This window comes from Amphimedon queenslandica, unplaced genomic scaffold (assembly GCF_000090795.2).
Source record: "Amphimedon queenslandica unplaced genomic scaffold, v1.1 AMPQUscaffold_13267, whole genome shotgun sequence".
In the NCBI taxonomy this organism is placed as follows: Eukaryota; Metazoa; Porifera; class Demospongiae; order Haplosclerida; family Niphatidae; genus Amphimedon; species Amphimedon queenslandica.
In genome coordinates this window covers 110174-133048 of record NW_003546497.1, presented here as the reverse complement: position 1 = coordinate 133048, position 22875 = coordinate 110174, and the positions used below count along the sequence as shown (strand labels likewise).

The 22875-nt window shown below is 34.6% G+C and overlaps 5 protein-coding genes across 8 annotated transcripts; 2 read left to right on the top strand and 3 right to left on the bottom strand.

The window, feature by feature from the left end:
* The first annotated feature begins 56 nt into the window (after positions 1-56).
* LOC100636627 (stromal cell-derived factor 2-like) lies at positions 57-1936 on the top strand. Its single transcript, XM_003388308.3, has 7 exons — positions 57-198; positions 262-368; positions 427-509; positions 565-704; positions 948-1029; positions 1542-1644; positions 1699-1936. The coding sequence occupies exons 1-7, from the start codon at positions 141-143 to the stop codon at positions 1732-1734; spliced, it is 609 nt and encodes a 202-aa protein (XP_003388356.1). The 5' UTR covers positions 57-140; the 3' UTR covers positions 1735-1936.
* Positions 1761-5286, bottom strand: LOC109583927 (uncharacterized). The gene is made up of 16 exons (XM_019999459.1): positions 4461-5286; positions 4242-4382; positions 4086-4186; positions 3718-4015; positions 3637-3662; positions 3292-3578; positions 3114-3239; positions 2968-3059; positions 2851-2915; positions 2751-2793; positions 2641-2695; positions 2498-2590; positions 2356-2441; positions 2237-2306; positions 2075-2179; positions 1761-2025 (listed from the first exon to the last, which is right to left on the bottom strand). Exons 1-16 carry the CDS (start codon positions 5240-5242, stop codon positions 1894-1896), a joined length of 2502 nt encoding a protein of 833 aa, XP_019855018.1. The 5' UTR covers positions 5243-5286; the 3' UTR covers positions 1761-1893.
* Positions 5287-5306: 20 nt separating this feature from the next.
* Positions 5307-13227, top strand: LOC100638011 (ubiquilin-1-like). The gene is made up of 18 exons (XM_003388319.3): positions 5307-5441; positions 5548-5653; positions 5700-5749; positions 5944-5997; positions 6048-6153; positions 6221-6249; positions 6310-6363; positions 6499-6570; positions 7576-7704; positions 8543-8623; positions 8745-8799; positions 9838-9943; positions 10379-10490; positions 10685-10903; positions 11446-11466; positions 11773-11900; positions 12121-12407; positions 13035-13227. The coding sequence occupies exons 1-18, from the start codon at positions 5313-5315 to the stop codon at positions 13091-13093; spliced, it is 1797 nt and encodes a 598-aa protein (XP_003388367.2). The 5' UTR covers positions 5307-5312; the 3' UTR covers positions 13094-13227.
* On the bottom strand, positions 13175-15298 carry LOC100637886 (ras-like protein 2). Its single transcript, XM_003388318.3, has 5 exons — positions 15144-15298; positions 14695-14751; positions 14548-14621; positions 14127-14318; positions 13175-13571 (listed from the first exon to the last, which is right to left on the bottom strand). Exons 1-5 carry the CDS (start codon positions 15265-15267, stop codon positions 13329-13331), a joined length of 690 nt encoding a protein of 229 aa, XP_003388366.1. The 5' UTR covers positions 15268-15298; the 3' UTR covers positions 13175-13328.
* Positions 15299-15509: 211 nt separating this feature from the next.
* On the bottom strand, positions 15510-22745 carry LOC100637761 (ribosome-releasing factor 2, mitochondrial-like). 4 transcript variants are annotated; one of them, XM_019999455.1, is made up of 20 exons: positions 22552-22744; positions 22280-22392; positions 21979-22019; positions 21138-21222; positions 20977-21065; positions 20823-20911; positions 20553-20613; positions 20276-20497; positions 19982-20205; positions 19518-19557; positions 19370-19470; positions 18976-19075; positions 18361-18502; positions 18178-18254; positions 17783-17921; positions 17326-17496; positions 16448-16563; positions 16353-16403; positions 15828-15965; positions 15510-15761 (listed from the first exon to the last, which is right to left on the bottom strand). In XM_019999455.1, the coding sequence occupies exons 1-20, from the start codon at positions 22716-22718 to the stop codon at positions 15624-15626; spliced, it is 2304 nt and encodes a 767-aa protein (XP_019855014.1). In that variant the 5' UTR covers positions 22719-22744; the 3' UTR covers positions 15510-15623. The 4 variants fall into 4 exon arrangements, with proteins under 4 accessions (XP_019855014.1, XP_019855013.1, XP_019855016.1 ...); XM_019999454.1 differs by having other exon boundaries at positions 20549-20613; positions 20823-21065; positions 22552-22745; XM_019999457.1 differs by lacking the exons at positions 21979-22019; positions 22280-22392; positions 22552-22744 and having other exon boundaries at positions 20549-20613; positions 20977-21069; positions 21138-21224.
* Between the last annotated feature and the right edge of the window lie 130 nt (positions 22746-22875).

Here is a 22875-nt window from a genome sequence, read left to right as displayed (position 1 = left end):
ACCACACCCACACTTCTAGTGGAAGGCGTGGTCTAAATTAAACACGCCCACTTGACGTTTCACGTTGACGAACTTGACGTGTCTTCTTTTTGAAGAGAAGAGAGATAGGGAAAGGGCCAAGGGTCTCTTAAACAATAAACATGATTCGCTATGTATTATTGTTTCTGTTATGTTTTGTTCCAGGTGCCTACTTAGACGGTACGTTCATTCACGGGGCAAGGAACGTTATTATTCATGATTCGCCCCGTTCTTGTTCTTTAGGTTTTCAGCATGTTACTTGTAAGTCTGTAATAAAGCTACTCCACAAGAAGTCAAACGTTCGTCTTCATTCTCATGACGTTAAGTATGGCTCTGGATCTGGACAACAGGTGAGAAAAATTTGAATTTTTAGCAATCAATGATTAATATAAATTATTTTTTGTACAGAGCATCACTGGTGTAACCAATGCTGATGATGTCAACAGCTACTGGATTGTCCATGGTCCTCATGGCCAGATCTGTGAAAGAGGGTAACTTCCCCTTTCCTCTTTGCATTGATCCCTCTCTCTCCTCCTCCTTTAATAGTAATCCAGTTAAATGTGGTTCAGGGCTTCGTCTACAACACTTGAGTACCCAGAAATTTTTACATAGTCATCACTTTAATTCCCCCCTCTCTGGTAATCAAGAAGTTAGCGGTTTTGGTGACGGGAACGGTGGAGACACAGGTACATATACATGCTTACATTAGTTAGTACAGTCAATTATTATTAATTTCTCAATGGAACTATTATCAGTACAGAGTACATGTACATTCATTAGCCCATTATTACATCTTGTAGCCTTTGTAAGGAAGCAGGTGTTTATAACTGTGCATATGTACATACTTGTATATTTGCTTTGTCCTTTACAAGTTCATACTGAAAGTGAATCAATCCTGTTTTTAAAATTGTATATCTTCCTCTCTTTAGGTGATAATTGGATATTGGAATGCTCAGACGATTACTGGAGGCGTGATGGTTACGTGAGGTTTAAGCATCAAGACACTAATGTGTGAGTCCACTAAAGCTCTTCAGTTATTGTGTACTTACATGTACATGTACATCTATTCCTGTTTGTATACTTATAATATTTGACATCTAATCTCTAATCCTGTTTGTACATGACAGCTAATCCCCTTAGCATAAGTTTATGCATACACATTACACTATTTATTTCCTGGCTTGTATACTGTATATGGTACAGGTAGTACTACATTGTTGATGTATTGAGACTAGAGCTTTGTACTACTGTTATGGTTTATTAGTGAGTATTGATGTACGTACTACATACGCAGATTTTTGTAGTACTCAAGATATGTGCATGCGTGGTGTGTGGTGTATGCATTTTTATAATTTATGCCATTCTGGATCAATTAGTGCAGAATTTTTACAAATGAACGTATTTGTTTAGTTTATTATTAATATAAACTAAACAAACGCTACATGTATTTATAGACTAGGGTTAGTTTTTGTGTTACTATTAATAGATTATTAAGCTCATGCATTATGATGCTGTTTTTATAGATATTTGCATTCAACTGGTCACACTTATGGACGACCGATTGAAGGGCAGCACGAGATCTCAGGCCATAAATATGTGAGCGATAATAACCTTTGGAAAGCTATGGTGAGTAGAGAAAGGATTCTGATGCTAGTTATATTATTTTTATTATTATTGTAGGAGGGAGTTTACATGGAACCAGCTTCGAAATCGTAATAACTCTTCTCCAGTTCTAGTTAATATTCATAAATTTCATAACTAATTATTAATACTGTTATTATTATCATTATTATTATTATTATTTAAATTTCAGGCGATACTTGTGTTGTAACAAGCCCTGATTTTCTTTCTTTTTTCCCTCCTTTGTCTCTTCTCTCATCTGTTTCTTGAAAAGTCTAAAGGATTGTCATTAATATTATCATGTATCTCAACAAACAGCGGGACGTAGGTTAGATAATCTAAGAACTGCACAGTGCCACGTCCTTCGTAATTCAATCTGTCTGTTACCTATAGAAGCACACTTATTATCCTGGTATGGCTATTAAGTCATGTTTACAAATTCAACGTGTTCTTGTGTCAGACCTCCTGCTTGTAGCTCAACTGCTAGATCACGTGTTGTCACTATTCCTTCTTTGTCATTTGCTAGTAAGTAGAACAGTTCCTATTAAAAATGGAAGAGAATTACTTGTAAAAGCTAGTAACTAGCAAGCTTAGTTACTTTGCATTTTTTCATTTTCGTTTCCAGTGCCTCAAAGTCCATTGTATTAATTAATCGTTTCACCATGTCTCTAAGAAAAAAGAATAAAAAGGCATAAATTTTAAATAACTATGACGTACTCTAGAGCCACGACTTTCTCTGAGAGTGCAGCAATGAGTGAGAATAATTGAAAATTAAGAGCATATCTCCCAGCAAGCTCCAGTATCTAAAAAAATAATGCAAATCATTTGCTTTATATGTGAGAGTCACAGTGTCACATACGCTGTTGATGTAGTTCATCTCACTGTCAGATATCAAATTATAATTGACAGCTCTCAATGCAAAGTCTAGTTCTTGTACAGTGATATGTTCATCCTAATATTTGTGATAATGATTATTGTGACCATTATTTTAAACATTAGTACCTCATCCCTGTCAACATTGCTGAATACTTGTTGATAGTGTGGTACTTTTGTTTGACTGCAAACAGATAGAAATCAATGATTAAGCAAGATTACTAGCAAGATTAGCTTACTCAATGATGCAATATTTCGCTAAGTAATCCAATGGGTCAATCCCTGCAATTATTATTAATATAAATTATCAATACGCCTATTTTGATGCTCTTGTGTTACCTTTTAATTCTAATAGTGAAATTTCCTTCACTTTTACATTGTCACGTTTTGATTTGAACTTCAATCTGTCAATGATTATTGTTAATAAATAATCATGTGCAAGTTTTAAAATCTTACAAGTCTCCATGGCTTCGTCCAGAGTCTTCATCTTCATCATCTCTTTCTCTCACTTGACCCAAGTGCCTGCTACCAATATTACCTCGGGATCTCTAAAAATTTTAATTTAGCTTCATAATCATTTTTCTTCATAATTATATTTTTACCGGATCACTACCGTCTTTATTGCCCCGACCAGAAGCGCTGGACACTGATCTCTTCTTTCCTCTTCCTTTCTCATCATCTTCATCATCACTGTCACCTTCTTTCCTCCTACTCCTGCTGCTTGTTTTCTAAAGCACATTTTTGCCATAGCTCCTGTAATGTATTACTCTCTGTACTAACCTCTAAACTAATATCTTTTCCATCTTCATCAAAATCATCAAGTTTTCTTATTTTCTTATTTCCCCTGTCTCCTCCACTTTCTCCTCTTTCTCTTGCAGAGCCTGGCATGCGACTCCTTGCAGAAGATCGTGGCCGTGAACTACCAACACGATTTGCATGATCTCTTGTAGAATCATCATAGTCTCCATCCATTTCATTTGTTCTCTGCCGGCCAGAAGTAAGACGGTTTCTTTCCAAATTATTCGAGGAGCCTTGATTAAAGTCTTTATAGCTATCATTAGAAAGTCCTATACAATCATATGATGGTTTACATGAAAGTTTCCATGAATTTGCTGAAGCTATTACCTTTTTGATTCCCTAATGCATTAGATCTACAAAATGGATTTAATAATAGCTACATGTATATAATATTAGGAGTTAACTGACCTTCTCTTGTCTCTATCGTCAAATGAATATCCATTCTCATTTCCTGCTCCAGCATGTAGTTTGTGAGTATTGTCCCCAAGTCCAAAACCACTTCCTCTTCCTCCATCCCAGTCTTCAGCCCGTCTGTCATGCCATCGTCGCAAAAGATGTCCCGATCCTTCTCCATCATTGTCACCTCTCTCACCACCATCACCCTGAAAACTTGATTGACTAAGTTCAGAGTCATCCCCTCCCTTTCTTCTTCTCAAGAATGATTTGAGTGAGTTGGGATTACCATTTCCACCATTGTACTCCCAACCTGCAAAGAATAAATGTTTGTATATTTTTGGCTGCATATGATCAAGGACTTGCAAGCAACAGATTCATACCTTTTCTATATCCTTTATTTCTCATTAATTGACTATCAGATGACAATCCATCTAATATGATGTATCCACCACCAGTTCTAATTGCAATGCAATGGGAGCACCTATATATAGTATACAATTGGTTTCATATACAAATTGATTAATAAATTGGTTTACCTTGTTCCTCTAAGCCTGCATCTTTCACATGGCTCATAATCCATTCCATCTCTAATGTCAGAGGAAAAGTGACGATAATTAAGATGAGATTGACCAGTGAAACTAATATACTCTAGCATTTCAGACCCATTAGGATTAGTTCTATTAGAATAGTAAAGTAAATGATTAATATTTTTATTTTAATGTGTATTAATGCAGATCACTGCTCTCTGAACATACCTTCCCCATTTAGCTAGTTTCCTGCTTCCATTGCTTAAATTATTTTTAGCTTCTCTGTAGTTCAATGAGTCTTGATAAATACTTGGAGGTGGCCCAAAGATTGAATAATTCTCTTGCTGCCTTTGCAATAAATCTTTGCTCTCTATTTCACTGCTGTACAGATGACGCATGTCAACCTGAGCCAGCACATCTAAATATTCTTCATCCTCGATAACAACCTGTTTGAGAGGTTTGACAACATTTGAGGCTGGAAAGCGAAGCATTGACTGAGCAGGTTTTTCTCTACGAATAACACTAGCAGATATAACTGCTCGAGATCCTTCATTAGAGGTTGCAGGAGGAGGAGGAGGAGGAGAGGAAGAAAGTAGAGGTACACTAGGATTCTGTTGATTCTCATGCTCTTGGTTGTGCTGTTGTGGATTTCGCTGCTGCTGCTGCTGCTGCTGTTGATGATGTCTTAAAGATTGAGGAAGTGGTTTGCTGGGTCTGTGACCAGATGCAACTGGTTTTTGTGGTTTCTGCAACACTTGTAAAGGATAAAGGCGCTCAGAGGCAAGGAGACTCAGTCCTTTCCATTCCTCTCCCTTTCTTTTATGGGGTAACATTCCTAAAGGTCTGGCTGTACGTGAATTAGATGCCCTTAATTTCCATAAATGCGAGTCTTCTTGGGACAGTTTGAGTTGTGTTCCCCATACTAATCGATTCTCAGCTTTTTCTGGTTTCTTGTCTCTCGCAAATATTCTCTCTACCTTTATCAATGGGAGCTGAGTTTCTGCAGACATTCTGTGCGTTGCTGATGATCTGCAGAAGGCAAAGGGTGTGGCTCATTAATTAACTGGAATCACGTGTTGAATGGAGGTGTGTTCATACCAAAGTCATACCAAAATGGCTGATCAAGAAGAATCAAAGATAACAGTCCACGTCAAATCTACCAAGCAGAAGATAGATATTGATATACTCTCGTCCGAAAGCGTTGGAAAGGTATGTGTCTGACTTCGTTACGTGTTACAAACCTTTAAAAATCTTTGAAACTGCACATGCTTGTATGTGTACTTATCATCTTTTGTGTGATATATATATATAATAGTTAAAGGAAATGCTTAAAGAAAAGCTTGGCGACGAGAACAAAGGTGAACTGTGTTTGATATTTGCTGGAAAGATACTGAAGGATGAGGAAACTTTGGAATCACATGGTTTGTATTGAAATTAATTATATTCCAATTATATATTTCATTTTAGGACTCGTCAAGACTGGTTTAACAGTCCATTTAGTGATAAGACCAGGAAAGGTACATCCTGTAATTAATGACATCATGTATATCTTATCTACATGTACATGGTATTGTTCGTTCCCTTGTTTTTCATTGTGAATAGTAGTCTACATTGTGCTTTACATGTACATCTCTAATAGTCAGTTATTATTATACATGTACATGTACATGTACTTATTGAATTATAGTATCGTTTATTGGTTTTGTGACAGGCCCAAGGTTCTGCTGCTACTCCTGTTGGTCAGAATAGTGGAACGTCAACAAATGTAAAAAAACACAAAATGATTTTTTATTTTATACTACATTTATTTAATAGTCATCTACTGCCCCTAGTGAAGCTGGGACTGGTGGGGGGAGTGGCCTGCCTCAAGCCCCGCCCCTAAATCCATTTGCAATGTTTGGTGGAGGAGGAGCTGGCTTACGTGAGTTTTGAATTTAATTATTTTTATTTTTTTATTTATTTATAATTTGTTTATTTATTTATTTTAGCTGGTGACATGCAGGGTCAGATGCAACAGGTATTATTTTGTGTTTTGTTATTATTATTATTTTAATTTTTAAAAATTTATTTTGAATAGCTGATGGCTAATCCTGAGATGATGCGCCAGATCCTTGAGTCACCAATGATGCAGGTGAGGGAGGGTGGGAGAGGGTAGGGGATAAGAAGGAGCCTAATTTTTTAGTTATTTTTAGTAATTTTATGTGCCATCGTTTTGGGGAAGAGACAATTAAATTTTTGCTAATTATTATGATTTTTTTGTTTTTAGAGTTTTATGTCAAATCCTGATGCTTTACAAAGTGTGCTAACTAGTAATCCACAGATGCAGCAGCTAATGGAGGTAGGTTTATAAGTAGTTTAATGTACAGTGTAGCCTCTGTATTAAGGACACAATTGGGCCCACACTACCTCTCCTTAATACATGTACAGTGTAGCCTCTTTATTAAGGACACCATTAGGCCCACACTACCTGTCCTTAATACAAATGTGTCCTCATTTCAGAGGTACTTTTGTATAGGTTTGTAGACTTTGTACCAATTAGGACATTACAAAATGTCCTCATTATAAAGGTGTCCTCTTATTTTAAACTAACCCATGCATATTTACTTTCTACTATTGAGTGATAGTTCCAAATAGCATGGAAACCCAGTGCTTACAATTACACAATCATTGACACTTTTAGTGCAAAATTCTAAACGTAACAGCAATAACTGCAAATTAAGGCTGGGTTTACACATCAATGAAAACGATGTGATCCGTCTAGTTTTGTACCTGTTTTATGTTTCTGTTTACACAGAAACAAATGAAAACCTGATAGAATCTTGATATAACTCTATGGAAAAGAAAACGTGTTGAATATGTATATATATATTTTTTCCTAAAACGATCCTTTTTGCGTTGCTGTGTAAACTCAGCCTAAGGGTCACTTTAGAGCCACTATAATTAAAAACAGGTCGGTTTTCTTTATCTTCTGCATCCTCTTCACTCTCCTGCCTGGTTTCTCTTCATCACTAGACTGCACCTTTTTACTAAGATCTTCTTGTTGGTCATGGCTAATTTTTTAATATCTTCTAACTGCATCAGTGCTGCAGTGATCCAATAGCTCAAATCACAATACTGTAAAGTACATGCAATACTAGGTGCTGGGTGGTAAATTAATTACGTAATGGATGTTAATTAACTAACAGTTAGTTTAAATTGGTGAACTTCACAAAATAGCTGTTTCAGTACATATAGAAGTTACACTGTATTATGTACATTGTGTATAGTAGGAATTGGTATAGTATTTGGTATATTTTTTATGGATGAAAATTATCATAATTCATATACTGTATCTTTTATGTAGCGTAATCCTGAGCTCTCTCATATACTGAACAATCCTGACCTGATGAGACAGGCAATGGAGATGGCCTCAAATCCCAGTGCCATGAGGGAGCTGATGAGATCACAGGACAGGCAGTTATCTAATATTGAAGTGAATACCCACACAACATTAGCCTATTGTATTACATGCACTGTATATAAATGGGCATATTGTATTGCATGTAGTTAATTACAATTATTAGTTATTGTGTTTGTATTATGTATGGTATAATTTACATGTAACTCTATATTGTAATCATATTTAATTTTATGTTGTATTATGTGTACCATATTTAATCCTACATTGTAACCATATTTAATTCTCTATTCTATTGTACACGTATGTGCCATATTTAATTTTATGTTGTATTATATACTATATCCCAGTTGAGTTTGGGACAAGAAAAACTGGAATAACTTTTTATAGGAATGTGGGATAAGGATGAAACTTTCACAGGTTCTTAGTCGCCAAAGTCCATCAAAATCTGTAAAATCTTGGGTCTCTCAGCTCTTGGGAACCCTGAGAACCGGGTTCTCCCTATAAACCCAATGGCATACCAAAATGACGTTTTATGACAGTTTATCTACGTCATAGTTTACATAAGCACATGTAGTCGAGAGCGCAAACTGATAATTCTTGTTTTAAAAAGCTAACAGAGCAAGATCTTCTGATAATGATGGCCTTTATGAAGACTAGTTGACTCCAGTAGCTGTTGTACTGCTTATCAGCAACAGCAAGACTGTTTTAAGAGTGAAACAACACAGCCGCCATTCTTCTATGAATATCATTAAAATACGTCATTTTTGTGACGTAGCTACATTTTTCAAATTCCACGCAGCTGCTTCCACTTCCGTCCCAAACTGAACTGGGATATAGTATACATGTATGTATTATATTTAATTTTATATTTAATATTATATGTACTATATTTAATTGTGTGTTACTGTAGAGTCTCCCTGGTGGCTTCAATGCATTGGCTAGGATGTACTCTGAGATACAGGAGCCTATGATGGATGCTGCTCAAGAGACAGTAAGCTATTAGTTCACTATCTCTATGTTGGATTAGGATATCATATTAATGTTATATGCACGTACCTTTGTATTTGTAGCTCATTTATGTCTCTTTTGTATTGTGATTATTTTATTTTTAGCTTCAACAGCAAATACAGAACAATCCTTTTGCAGCTTTGTTCCAAGGACAGCAAAGTAAGACTTGAGTTGTCTTGACAATGACATCTAAATATGATACCAATTTTTGTTGTGTTTTCTGATACATGTTGATGTCTTTATGCTACTTGTTTGTGGAAAGTTTAAGCCGATTCTGACTTCAATTTTTCAAGTTATGGGCATTTTTTAAAAAGTAGCAACTTTTGGAAAAAAACCATAGACTATAGCCCATGGTTTTTTTTCCAAAAAATGGCTCCAAAATCACCCCAAGTTATAATTACATTTTCTGATATATATTGATGCCCTTATGCTATGTAGAAAGTTTGAGCCGATTCCAACTTTAATTTTTCGAGTTATGACCATTTTTTAAAAACTCCAAATTTCTGAAAAGTACCCAAGGCTATAGCCCATGGTTTTTCCAAAAAATGGCTCCAAAATCATACCCAATTTTTATTACATTTTCTGATACATATTGATGTCCTTATGCTATGTAGAAAGTTTGAGCCGATTCCAACTTTAATTTTTCGAGTTATGACCATTTTTTAAAAACTCCAAATTTCTGAAAAGTACCCAAGGCTACAGCCCATGGTTTTTCCAAAAAATGGCTCCAAAATCACACCCAATTTTTATTACATTTTCTGATACATATTGATGTCCTTATGCTATGTAGAAAGTTTGAGCCGATTCCAATTTCAATTTTTCGAGTTACGACCATTTTTAAAAAATGCCAAATTTCTGAAAAGTACCCAAGGCTATAGCCCATAGTTTTTTTCCAAAAAATGGCTCCGAAATCACCCCAAATTTTTATTACATTTTCTGATACATATTGATGTCCTTATGCTATGTAGAAAGTTTAAGCCGATTCCAACTTCAATTTTTTGAGTCATGACCACTTTTTAAAAACTCCAAATTTCTGAAAAGTACCCAAAACTATAGCCCATGGTTTTTTTCAAAAAATGGCTCCGAAATCACCCCAAATTTTTATTACATTTTCTGATACATATTGATGTCCTTATGCTATGTAGAAAGTTTGAGCCAACTCCGACTTCAATTTTTTGAGTAATGAGTATTTTTTAGATCCTCCACAGCCTGACCCTGCTGCTCCACCAGGCACTACTAACACTAGTCCCCTGCCTAATCCTTGGGGTGGAGCTACTGGAGGAAGCAATTCTGGAAATCAGAGGTATACAGTACACAAATTTTGCTCATAATTTTAAAGGTTGTGTGTATAATGCTAATCTTATACTGTATAGCTAGAAAAGTTTGTGGGAATTTTATTTTTGCGATTTTGTACTAATAAAAGAGCAAATTTTAATGCATACAGAATTTAATTTTGCAGGCGTTAAGCTGTTAACTGTTGATGCACACATTCCCTATAATGCTTTGTGGAATTAAATTGTGTGTTTTTACGATGACCAGCAAACGCAAGATTAAATTCCAGCAAATATTTCCAGCTATACGGTATTAATGCATGTGTAATGTATTGCTATTGCTAAAAGGCAAGTGGCTTTTAATTATTAAATAGTGTTTTTATAATAAGTAGCTACTGGTACAGTAATTGATGTTGTTTTGTTGTGGTAGGTGCATAAACTTTATTTTGCTTTACATTTGTTATTAGTTCTGGATCAGGCAACAACACTGGTGGTAGTGGGAGTGGTCAAAATGCAGCCACGCCTCTTGGTGGGAGTGGTCAAGCTAATTTATTGGCTCAGATGATGGCTGGAGCTCAAGTTAGCTTAATAAATATTAATTTTATAATAATATTACTATTAATTAATTCTTTTAAATAATATTATGATTAATTAAAAATGCAGAAACACCCTGCAAAATACAACTTTTAAAATAGATATTAATGCCAAATTTTATATTAATAATCAATGACAATTTTAAAAATTATTTATACAAATTCATTTTGTTTCTATAGGCTGGAAGTGGTGGTGCCTCTGGTCCCCCTAGTGGTCTGAGCATGCTCTCAAACCCCGCCTATCGGGAGATGTACATGCAGACCATGCAGAACCCACAGACCCGTCAGATGATGCTACAGATGATGAGGAACCCTGCCTTCATGCAGCAAATGATGCAAAACCTTCCGCCGAGTCTGAGACAATCAGTGGGCAATGATCCTGAAGCACTCTCAAGAATGGTAGGAGAGAGAGGGGGAGAGAGAGAGAGAGAGAGAGAGAGAGAGAGAGAGAGAGAGAGAGAGAGAGAGAGAGAAGAGAAAAGGGGAAGGGAGATTGAGAGAAACAGAGGGCCAGAAAGAACTTGTATACAGTAGCTTAACAAGATTTGTATAAAGTTGTGTAGATGTAGTACATACACAATTAGTAAGCTATGGTTATACCGCTACTGGATGAATGGTATAAATTACTTTTGATGCTCTTAATTATGATTATTATAACTATCGAGGGTATACCAAATCATTTGTAAGTGTATCCTCTTTCCCTTCTTTGCTCTATGCTCTATATGTGTGTGTGTGTGACTGTGACTGTTTATGTGTTGTTGATTTGTTAGTTTAAGATTGCTTCATTGTAATGCCAAATAAATCGCTTAACTTGGCAATGACTTGTAGTTAAAAATTCATTTGTGCTCCATTATTGCTTTTAAGAGTGAAAGAATAATGATAGATAGATGTAGTATTGATAAATAATTTATATTTATTTTTCCTTTTCATTGATTATCTAGGTACAACAGTCCGAACATATGGTAAGCTTCATGTGTACATGTATAGTCTTAAATTTGTTAAAAATTTGTATTACATGTTTATACACATGTACATGTACATGTATGCTCTACATGCTTATATGCACACTACATATATGTATGTACATGTACATGTTTATGTATGTACATGTACATGTACATAATACACCTTCTCATTCTTGATCATAGTCATACATACACACACCCATTATGCATCAGTGGCTCACTGCACATACAGTTTGAGTATAAGAAATTAATAAGCATGTAATACATGTATTTGTGTATTATCTGTGATTCTTCTTTTTGTAGCTGAATAATCCACAGATGCTAGAGATGATGTCTAATCCTCAGGCAATGGAAGGGATGATGAGGATGATGGAAGGATATCAGCAAATGGTCAATGCTTCTGGTTCTGGAGCACCCAATCTCCTTGGAGGGTAAGCAGCATAATAAATAATAATAAATTAATTAATAATAATAATACAAATAATGCATAATAATAATAATAATAATAATAATAATAATAATAAAGTATTAATGGTAACAATAATTGTGTTTATTAGTCTATATTTTTAAATTTATTTTTTATTTTTATTTTATTATTTTTATTTTACAATAGCCTTCTAAATATTATTATTATTATTTATATTACAATAGTCTTGGATCAACAGCTAGCAATCCTTCAAGCACCACTTCAGGCTCTACCACTCCTGCTCCTCCCCCTGGGGCTGGAATGGCACAATTACTACAGATGCTCTCAAGCCAATCAGCCACTGGAGCTAACCAGAGTCCTTCAACTAGTGCTGATACTACAGGAGGAGGGGGAGGAGGAGGAGGAGGGGGAGAAGAGCTGTCACCTGAAGAGAGACTTGCTCGTCGTTACCGAGTTCAGTTAAATATACTAGAAGGAATGGGCTTCCTGGAGAGAACAGCTAATTTACAAGGTATGGCCATGTCCATGTAGGCATGTACATGTACATGAAGGAGTGTGAAAGAGAAACAAAGTGTGAATTTAATAAAGGCTGTTTTGTTATTTTTAATAGTGTTGCTGTACTGGCATTACTTCAATGTGTGTGTATAGTAACTAGTGGGGATTATGTTGAGTAACTGAAAATACCAATAAAATTAATAAAGTTTGTTTGTTTAGTAAAAGGACAACATTATGATAGTTGCTTGATTGTTTTGCATGTTTCTGTTCTATATTTAAGAATTTCAAAATCCTTTCACGTCATTCAAACATGTACTGAAATATATGCTATTTATCATGCATCACTACATTACACAAGATGCTACAGCACTTTAATACTGTAGTCCACTGACCTCTTTGTTTTTTCTGTTATTTCTGGAATCTCATTCTGTTATGAGTCATTAGTTGAAAAGAATTGCATGTATTTTGTGCTTGATGATCCACAGGGTAGCTCAATGATCTATAATAATAATTATTATTATTAATAAACTCATTTCCCTTCTTTTGAAGTGTCCTTATAATCCATGAATGGTGGTATATGTATTCTTATAATGTAAACAGAATCCGACATGTGTTGTAATTGTATTTTTGTTTATTTTTGTAGCTCTGATGGAGGCTAATGGGGATATCAACACGGCCATTGATAAGCTATTGAATGGTTAGAGGTCAATTGAACTTGTTCAGCTGTGCAGTGCCTTTAATATTAATTTATTATTATTGTGTAAAAAAGTTGTTTGTTGCTAAACGTCAATAAATATTTCTCTTGTTGTTGTTATAATCTTATTATTATTAATTAATAATTGATAAAAATTTGACAGCGAGAAGGCAATTAAAATACACATAATCATTCATAATAATAATAATAATAATAGTTATATTTTAAAGGAGTTTATAGATATTACGAATCAGTCTGAGGTCTACTGCAGCAGAGGAGTCCACCACTTCTATTGCTAGTATCTTTGTTGTTGGTAGTCTGAACTGAACTCCCTTCCTTCTCATTGTAATCCCTTAGCTCCTTCTTCTGTATGCATCTAACTATCTCGTGGTATATCTCGTCGACATTTAGTCTTAGAGCAGCTGACGTTTCAAAGAAAGGACAATTGAACTCTTTAGCCAAGCCTTGCCCTTCCTCAGTTGTCACCTAAAATTGAATTAATAATAGGAACAATAAATAAAATTAATAATAGGAGTAACAAATGGAATTAATACTAGGACTATAATAAATAAAATTAATAGTACAAATAATACATAATAGGAATAATAAACAATTATTAATAATTAAATTGAGAGACGTTTGGTGGTTTTGTTTGTTTACTTAGATGACATGGTCAATTTGGTCATTAAGGCTATGTATGTTCGCATGTACACAGCAACAAAAACCAGGTGCAATCCTAACGTTTTGCGCCTGTTTCATGCTTCTGTTTACACGGAAACGAATATGAAACCCTGAGCTAGCTAATAAGGAACAAGCAAAGACTGGGTTCAAAGTGTGTATAGTTTTAAAAATGACACCATTCTGTGTTGCTGTGTAAACGCAGCCTCAAGAATAAATGTATTTAGTGGCTGAACTGCTAAAAACAACTGTCACTGGTGCCCCACCCAAGGCACACAATAAAACACAAGGAGCAATGTGTATATAAGAAAATTCATTCATGGCCTGTCATTTTGTGCATGTCGTCATTGTCAAAACACGCACCTCTCTCCGAGCTGACAGGTCACACTTATTGCCGACTACAATTATCGGGACGTCGTTGCAGTGTCTAACTCTGTTCACCGTCTCTCGGAATCTTCTTAATTCTTTGAAGCTTCTCTTCTCAGTGACCGAGTACACCATTAGAAACCCTTCACCTCCTCTCATGTACTGCTCTCTCATTGCAGTGAACTCATCCTAGAGAGAGAGAGGGGGGAGAAGAGAAATATGGATAAAGAGATAAAGAGAGGGGAGAGTTGTACATTTATATTATCATAGCACTGATAGTGTAGTCTTATTTTGATTATTATTGTTGTTGTTATAAAGAACGGTAAAGTATCAATACATGTACAGTATAATAATAATGCTTCTTACTATTATAATTTATCTCATTTTATACTATTATAAATAATAATAATTAATTCACCTGTCCTGCAGTATCAAGTACATCAAGAAGGAATGGAGTACCATCAATGACAGCTCTCTTTTGATAGGCATCCTCTATCAATGAACATTGCAATAATAACAATGATAATAATACTATACATGAATCAGTGCCTAGTTGTTCCCTTACCAATTGTGGGATCATGATCTTCTTGGAATGTATGCATCACAAACTGAAGCGTCAGAGCTACATGGTGAAAAACAGTCTATTTTCAATATAAATAATAATAATAATAATATAAATAACTGTATGCTATACAATTCCAGTAGCTAGTTTCAATGTAGGTACACAAAGTTTGTTCAAGAGTCTATACTCTGTGCTGTTAGCTCATCATAAAACATACAATCTCTGGCTGTGATAATGATCAACTTTTTGGACTAATTAAATTCTTTTGTGAGAGCTCTCTTAGTCTTTAGCTCTCTCTGTATTAGCAGACAATTCTAGCATGTATTTAACAAGGCTAGTCTTTTTCCTAAAACAGACACAGACACTGTATCGTCTTGTAGACTGGCTAGACGATACTTTGGACTCGCATTGTAGACTAAACCAGCTCTGTCTTCATGGTACGAGCTACTGACCTGATTTCCCCACGCCTCCTTGGCCGAGCATTACAATCTTGTAGACTCGGTTGCCATTCTGAAACCTAGCGTCAGGAGGATGATAGACAGGCAATCCTGTTCCTCGCTTCTTGGCAGCAGACATCTCTGAAATAAAAATCAATGCTGAAAATTTTTACGAAACCGGATGTGATTGATCCATTATCCTGACGTCACGTCCGGTTTCGTTTTCTTCCTGTTACGTCATCTATGGTACAACTATACTAAAAAGTAAAATAAAAAATACTAAAAATCAAAATAGCAGCAGAGTGAGGCTGAGTGAACACAGTCAACAAACTCTATAACACCTGCAATAGCTCAATAAGGGCAGCACATATCTTAATATTATAATGGCTAGAAAGATAATTGATATGATCATACAGAAAATGAATTAATACAGAGTTTGGAGCACTAAATAAAATCAGTTTTAGGACATAATATTTAGTTTGGTGTAAAATGTTATTATGCATCAAAATCATTATAAAATGATTCTGATCCTATTTTATTCCTAATCCTCTCGGGCACAGGCTCGTAATGCGAGAACTGAGACACAAACGATCCAGTCCCTGAGGTGATGCTCCTTAACTTAGTAGAATATCCCTAAACAACAACATAATAATAATAATGATAATAATAATAATAGTCACAGTTGTTGTGCTTGCTTACTTTCAATGAAGAGAGTGGTACGGATACTGACAGCTGCTTGCTATCATTATCATCATCTCTTACGTCGGACACAATTCCTCTTCGATGGCCCGTTAATTCACTCAGTACAGGTGAGAGGTAACTATTAGGGACTTTTATCTAAAAAAAGAAGAATTATTTTTTTGATAATGCTCACACAATTATTCTGGACTTGTTGCTGTTGTGTATGAAGAAAAGAAATATGTTTGTGTAGTAAAGGGAATTTTGGAGCTTGCCTAGTTTAGGGAAGAGCAACAATAACATTAGCATTGGAACAAATATGTGGAGCTTGTCTCATAAACAATGTATAACTATTATTAAAATTACTATACGGTACAAGATGATTTATTAGCTAGAGTCAAATTCCTCCATCATAAGCAAATGGCGAATTTTATGCGAGTGATTTTGCAGCCATGTGTCATTGAGTATGTTTTAGATTAGAACAAAATAAAAAAATTTTACATCAGAGGGAACAGCCAATATATTATAATTCCTTCTAATTATTACCTCTAGTTTCATAAATGGCTCTAGAAGTTGCATCCCAGCTACCTTCATTGCCTACAGCTCAGTACATCATGACACATGCACTAGTAATAATATACCTTTGATACACATTGACTTATGACACTCGAAATTGCCGGTAGAGTTGCATTGGGAGATATGCTAATGGAATCAATTGATACCTGTACTTGTATCACTGGGTATGAGAATATGGGCCCTATAAGAAATGCAATGAGACATTAGTAGGTTACGAGTAGCTGGAATTGTGAAAACTATGCATATACATGTGTATATTATTGTTTCTGATAAGCGATCGACTGCACAAAACTGTTTTAGAAAGAGAAGCTTTCAAAATGTCATCACTTGTTATGATTACAGTACGTGGTAGTTTCAAAACAACCCTCTACAAGTAAGTGCCAAACAATTGTATTGAGTGACAATAATAAGTATATTACAGGGGCTGATTTCATATTGATTGCATCAAAAAATGTAATAAAAAATCTAGCCATTTTTGATAAAATTTGGCCAAAGTCCCCTGTTTTAATAGTACATGGTCTTTGGCCCCATTTTTGAGCAACTTTAAAAATTTATTTCTAAAAACTCTTAATTGTGGAATCTACTCAAACTTTCTACACAACATAAGAACATGCATATGTATCAGGAAAAATATAAATAGGGAGAAATTTCTTCTTTTCATTTTTGGCAAAATTAGGGATTGACCCAATTTTCAAGCAACTTTAAAAATTCGTAAAAAAATCCAATTTTAACCAGAATCAGCTCAGAGTTTCTATGCAACATGAAAACATGCATACATGGTTATTGCAATAAAATGTCAAAATTCTTTCCCAGATATGTACTACTACAATCAAAAAAATTACACCTAAATTGCCAAATTTATCAAATTTAACCACTTTAAAATTTCCCACTATAATGGCAAGAAATATAAGTGCATTTAATAATATAGTTCATAGTTAAATACCATGTGTACAGGCCAGCTTCACTCCATTTGTAATGGCCCCTCTAATCTCATCAGATAAAGGAGACGTGTGTATATCAACGACTGGCTCACTCCCAGACACTGATGATGGGGACAAAGTTAGTTCAACATTTATTTCTTGGACCTGATTTTTATGTACACGTTTTACATGATCTGTAATAATAATAATAATAATAATAATAATAATAATAATAATAATAATAATAATAATAATAATATTTTATTTTTGCTTCATGCAACTCTCTGTCTCCTTTTCTCTCATTTTTAATTGACATTGAGTTTAATGACAATAATAATAATAATAACAATATAATAATAATAATAATAAAACATGTATAACAAAGCCATGAAATAATTATATTAAAATATACTAGTCTAATAATACCCTAATATTCTAATAATATACTAATAATATACTAATAATATACTAATAGTATACCTGATTCTTTAACAGTGAGAGTAGGTGACTCCCTATAAGCTATCTGTAGTTCACCGAGTCTAGCTGATATCTTATATTCATTTATTATTCGATCAAGAGTCACCTCCAAATGAAGTTCACCCATTCCAGAGAGAACAGTCTATAAAACAACAAAATAATCAGATTCAATATACCGCATAGGAAGTATATTTCCTGGGAAAATATTTCACAAAAATCATGCACCTATCAACCTATTCAGAAGAAAAAATCTTTGTGATTTTCTTCTACTGACCATTATTAGTATGATAAAAAATAATTTTCATAGATAAAAATTTTTACAAATTTTAAAACTGCATAATTAGCAAAATTGAAGCCCCTTGAAATATACCCCCTATACAATATTAAAACTGACCCACCTGTCCGCTTTCACTATCATAAGATACCCTGAGACTTGGGTCTTCACGGGTAATGCAAGACAGAGCATGATCAAGATCTAGTTTATAAAATAAAAAAATATAAATAAAAATTAAAAAGTCGTTTTTCTTTCCACACAAAAAGTTCCTTATTAACAAAAAATTCTATTCATAATCACACCATACCTTCTTGCTGTCCGGATGAGTCTGGCTCTATAGTACAGAAGAACATTGGCTGCGGTATTACTGGAGCTTTCAACTTATTGACTGACGACAACACGTCATCTTTGAGTTCTTTTGATAAGACTAACGTATCTCCAGTCATAGTCTAATAATAAGTGATGCTTTACAGTAGTATCATCGTATAGTGGGAAATTTTGGAGGGAGTAAAATTTGGCCAATTGCTAAAATTTGGTGATTGGCAAGTTTTAATTAGGTAAATTAGTGGCCATGTGCTGTTGAGCATGCGTATAATGGCTCAAAATGGCGGATTTTATTCTGGCAAATGGCCATCAAAACACTAATTTGTCAAATTTAATTCCCTCCAAAATTTCCAGCTATACGGTACTTTTCAACACATGTAATGCTGCACGTAACTAACAAGATCACATCCATGGAATAAGTCTAGCAGACAATCAACATACATGTACATGTACAATGTATTATATATATTTATCATTTTTTGGACAAAAATAATCTCTCTATTTTTCAATTCATCAATGACATTACACAAAATTTTCTCTGGCATTTCAATCAAAAATCTGAATTAATATCCACATAATAATTACTTCTGAGCCTCACATGTTTCAATCCAGCAACGACTGCAATGTTCCCTTCACTCATGACCTTCATTTCTTTATACTCATCAGCCAGTGCCAGTAAAACCTTAGACACTCTCTCACTGCATAAATACATAAATACATTCACTAAAAATAAATTTCGCTAATTTTTCGTTTTCATTAAATTCGCAAATTTAAATTCCACAAAAAGGTGTGGCACACTAGGAAAAATGGTAATGGAAGGTAAAATTCACAAAAATTTATACCAAAAATGGCAAATCCGAACAAATTTGCAAAATTTTATACCAACAAAATAAAACCCTTATAGGGTATATAATTTTGTCAATATTGTACATTAATATTTACACTATAAATATTATATAGTAAATACATCATTACATAAGTGATTTATTTACGTCTTATCCTGTGTGGCATTGTACAGCAAAGTGCTTGGTGTAACAGATCCAGAGTAAATCCTTAAAAACACGAGTGGCCCACGACTTTTATCATGAATCACCTATTAGTACTACTAGCTTATTGCAATAGGTTTATAAATAGTCTTACTTTAAATGCAAATGCATAAAAAGACTTGAGAGAATCAGGTCTATAAATAAGACAAAGAGAATACAAATGCTTATACATGTAAGGGTGGGCAGATACTGCCAGTTACTGCTATTGATAGCTACAGTACATAACTAGATATACCGTATAGCGGGAAATTTTAGAGGAAGTTAAATTTGGAGAATGGCTAACTTTTGGAGAATGGCTAACTTTTGTTGATTGGCGAATTTTAAATTGGCAAACTTGTGGCCATGTGCCATTGAGCATGCGTATAATGGCTCAAAATGGCGGATTTTATTTTGACAAATGGCTATCAAAATGCCAAATTTGCCAAAATTAATTTCCTCTAAAATTTCCTGCCATACGGTACATACTGCATGCATACAATAGTATAATATAGTAGTATTAATATGCTAAATGATGCAGTAAAAGACTTAAAATCAGTATAACTTATAAAAAAAACTCACAAATCAATTACTCTGTCAGAAGGAGATGGTAAGTAATTAGCAATGGCATCAATAAGTAAAGTGACCCCAACATTCCTCAGTGAGCTACCCATCAGTACAGGGACTGCTATGCCCTCACATGTGACTCTTCTTAGACTATCAGTAATAGCTGATTCATTTAATAGTAACGGTTGGTATCCATCAGTCATCACCACTTCCAGTACTGAGTCATCATGCATAGCTAACTAATAATAACAACAATAACAACAACAACAACAACAATAATTTTAATAATAATACTAATAATATACCAACTTGATCTATCATTTTCTGTCTTGCAGTGAACACTTCATTCAATACTGAGTCCATTGCAATGTCTTTATTCTCCTCTAGGAATTGAGAGAGTTCTGAAATCCCTTCATACTTTAGTGGAAACGCTACAGTCTTGCTATCATCATATTTCCCTTCCCAAATGTACACGGTCAATGACACTAGATCCACCACACCAGAGAATTCTTTCCCTTTACCAAGAGGATACTACCAATAATAGCACCACAACAATCAACCAAGTGTACATATTAATAATACTTGCTTGTATGAGTATTGGGGTCTGATGAAACTTATTCTCCATTGATTCAACTGCTTTATAGCAACTGTGAAAAAATAATAAATTTGTGCATGAAGCCTAACATACACTGGGCAGCTTTGTTGCTACTACTTTTAACAATTTGCAGCCAAAAGTAAAGACTCTCTTTACTATGCTACCCAATCACATCAAAAGTTCATATAACTACAAGTTGGCAGCAGCAAAGTTGCCTAGTGTTACATTGTGCTTAAATAAGAAGAGAAGGCCCATCATTACCATGCATGCTGCTTGTCCATTTTATTGATAAAAGCGATCCTTGGTATACCATAACTGTTAGCCTGCTCCCACACACAAGTAGTCTGAACCTAGTTTTATTAATAAAATAATTATAATCACGGCTGGGTGGGTGGGTTTGTATAATGAGGAGTACTTGTACACCAGCAGCTCCGTCAAGAAGTGCAACTGCACCATCTAGTACCCTGAGGACTCTCTCAACTTCAAATGTAAAGTCAATATGACCTAGCTTTGATAGTAAGTGCATTTTTCAGTTCAGAAATTTATTACTCATCTGAACGTTAGCATTGCACTTACCAGGTGTGTCGATAAGATTCAATTTGTAGCCTTTCCAGTCAAATGTGATGGCAGCTGAGTTTATAGTTATCCCTCTCTCCCTTTCCTATACATGGTAACTATTATTACAAAGAGGACAAATATGGCCACAGTGAGCTAAGAACAGGGTTTCCCACAGGATTTTGGTATAGTGCTCATGGATGCAGCTTCTAGTCAGTGGATTGTCAAGTTGCTCAAAAAATAGGCCAAAGACCCTACTAGTACAGGGTATTTCGACAAAAATCACAAGTAGAGAATTCTCAATTTTTATAATTTTTTCTGCTGCACATACTGTATGTGTTCTTTTGCTGTGTGGAAAATTTGAGCTGATTCCAATCTAATTTGAATTTTTAAAGTTGCTCAAAAATCAGGCCAATGTATAATATTGGGCTTTTGTCAAATTTCATCAAAAATGGGTAGGAGAGAATTCTCAATTTTTATAATTTTTTTCTGATGCATATGCATGTCCTAATGTTGTGTAGAAAATTTAAGTTGATTCCGATCAAAATTGGCTTTTTTTTTACAAATTTATAAGTTGCCATGTACTGTATTATTAATCCTTGTCAGCTCATGAAGCTCATGCTGTTTAGCCCCTTAGCATGCTTTGTGGGAAACCCTGGCTAAGTACATGTATCAACATGTGCTATAGAAATAAAACTAACAGACTTTGATGAAAAAATACAACTAAAGCTTAAGTTCAAATTATGAATGATAACAATAACTAAAACTAAATTGCAAAAAAGAAACTGAAACTAGAATTCAATAGAGTTAAAAGTCAACAGCATTGGACTATAGTGAGTTACTGAATTTACATTTATTATACCTGCTTCATGTAATCCATAACTGTATCACCATCATCAACTTCTAAAATATAAATGAATAAATTCATAAATTGGGCTGATATGACTGTCATTAAAATGCTGTATAGCACTTTAATTTTGCATAGTTTATTTCGCTAATTGCCTGATTAAAAATGAAATTTCAATATGAAAAAGTGAATCATTAATGTGCATTCTTCCTAAATGCATACATGCACAAAATGACCAATTTAAAAACGATCAAATGCATTTTGATAGCAAAATCAAGTACCATACAGTACAACTGATACGTTATAGAAGCAGTACCTCCTAAGTATCTAGTGAATCCGGAACAAAACAGAATTCTTTCTGTTGTTGTGGTTTTTCCAGCATCAATGTGAGCCATTATACCAACGTTCCTTATTGATTCTAATGATTCTCTAATCAAAGTACATAAAAAAGAAGAGGCTGTGTCATATAACAATAAAGGCAGCAAGTAGCTGAAAATGAGACACAATCAAGTCATAGACATTAGCATATTAGAGACTAATAATATCCATGATCAAATCAAATGGGTGTGGCTAATTCAATTTTAATACCTCAAATTGCTGCTGGCCTCTCTCGTCTTTCTGCTAGAATAAAATACCACTCCTTTAGGACTGTGCATCTTTTTGATCAAGTGGACCAGCTGAATGGACCTCAAAGGGGAGAACGAAATGAATAAATGGGAAAGAGATGAAGACATTATCGCCCACGTTGACACCATGCAGCCAACTCAGCTCCTCCCTTTTTGCTAAAATAATTGGATGCTATGCTAGTCTAGCAGTGTTCGTCATTCTGACATACTGGATCACATTCATTGAGCCATAATAGATATTTTTCTTATTCCCTGGACTAGCTATTGACAAGAGCAGTAGTGTAGC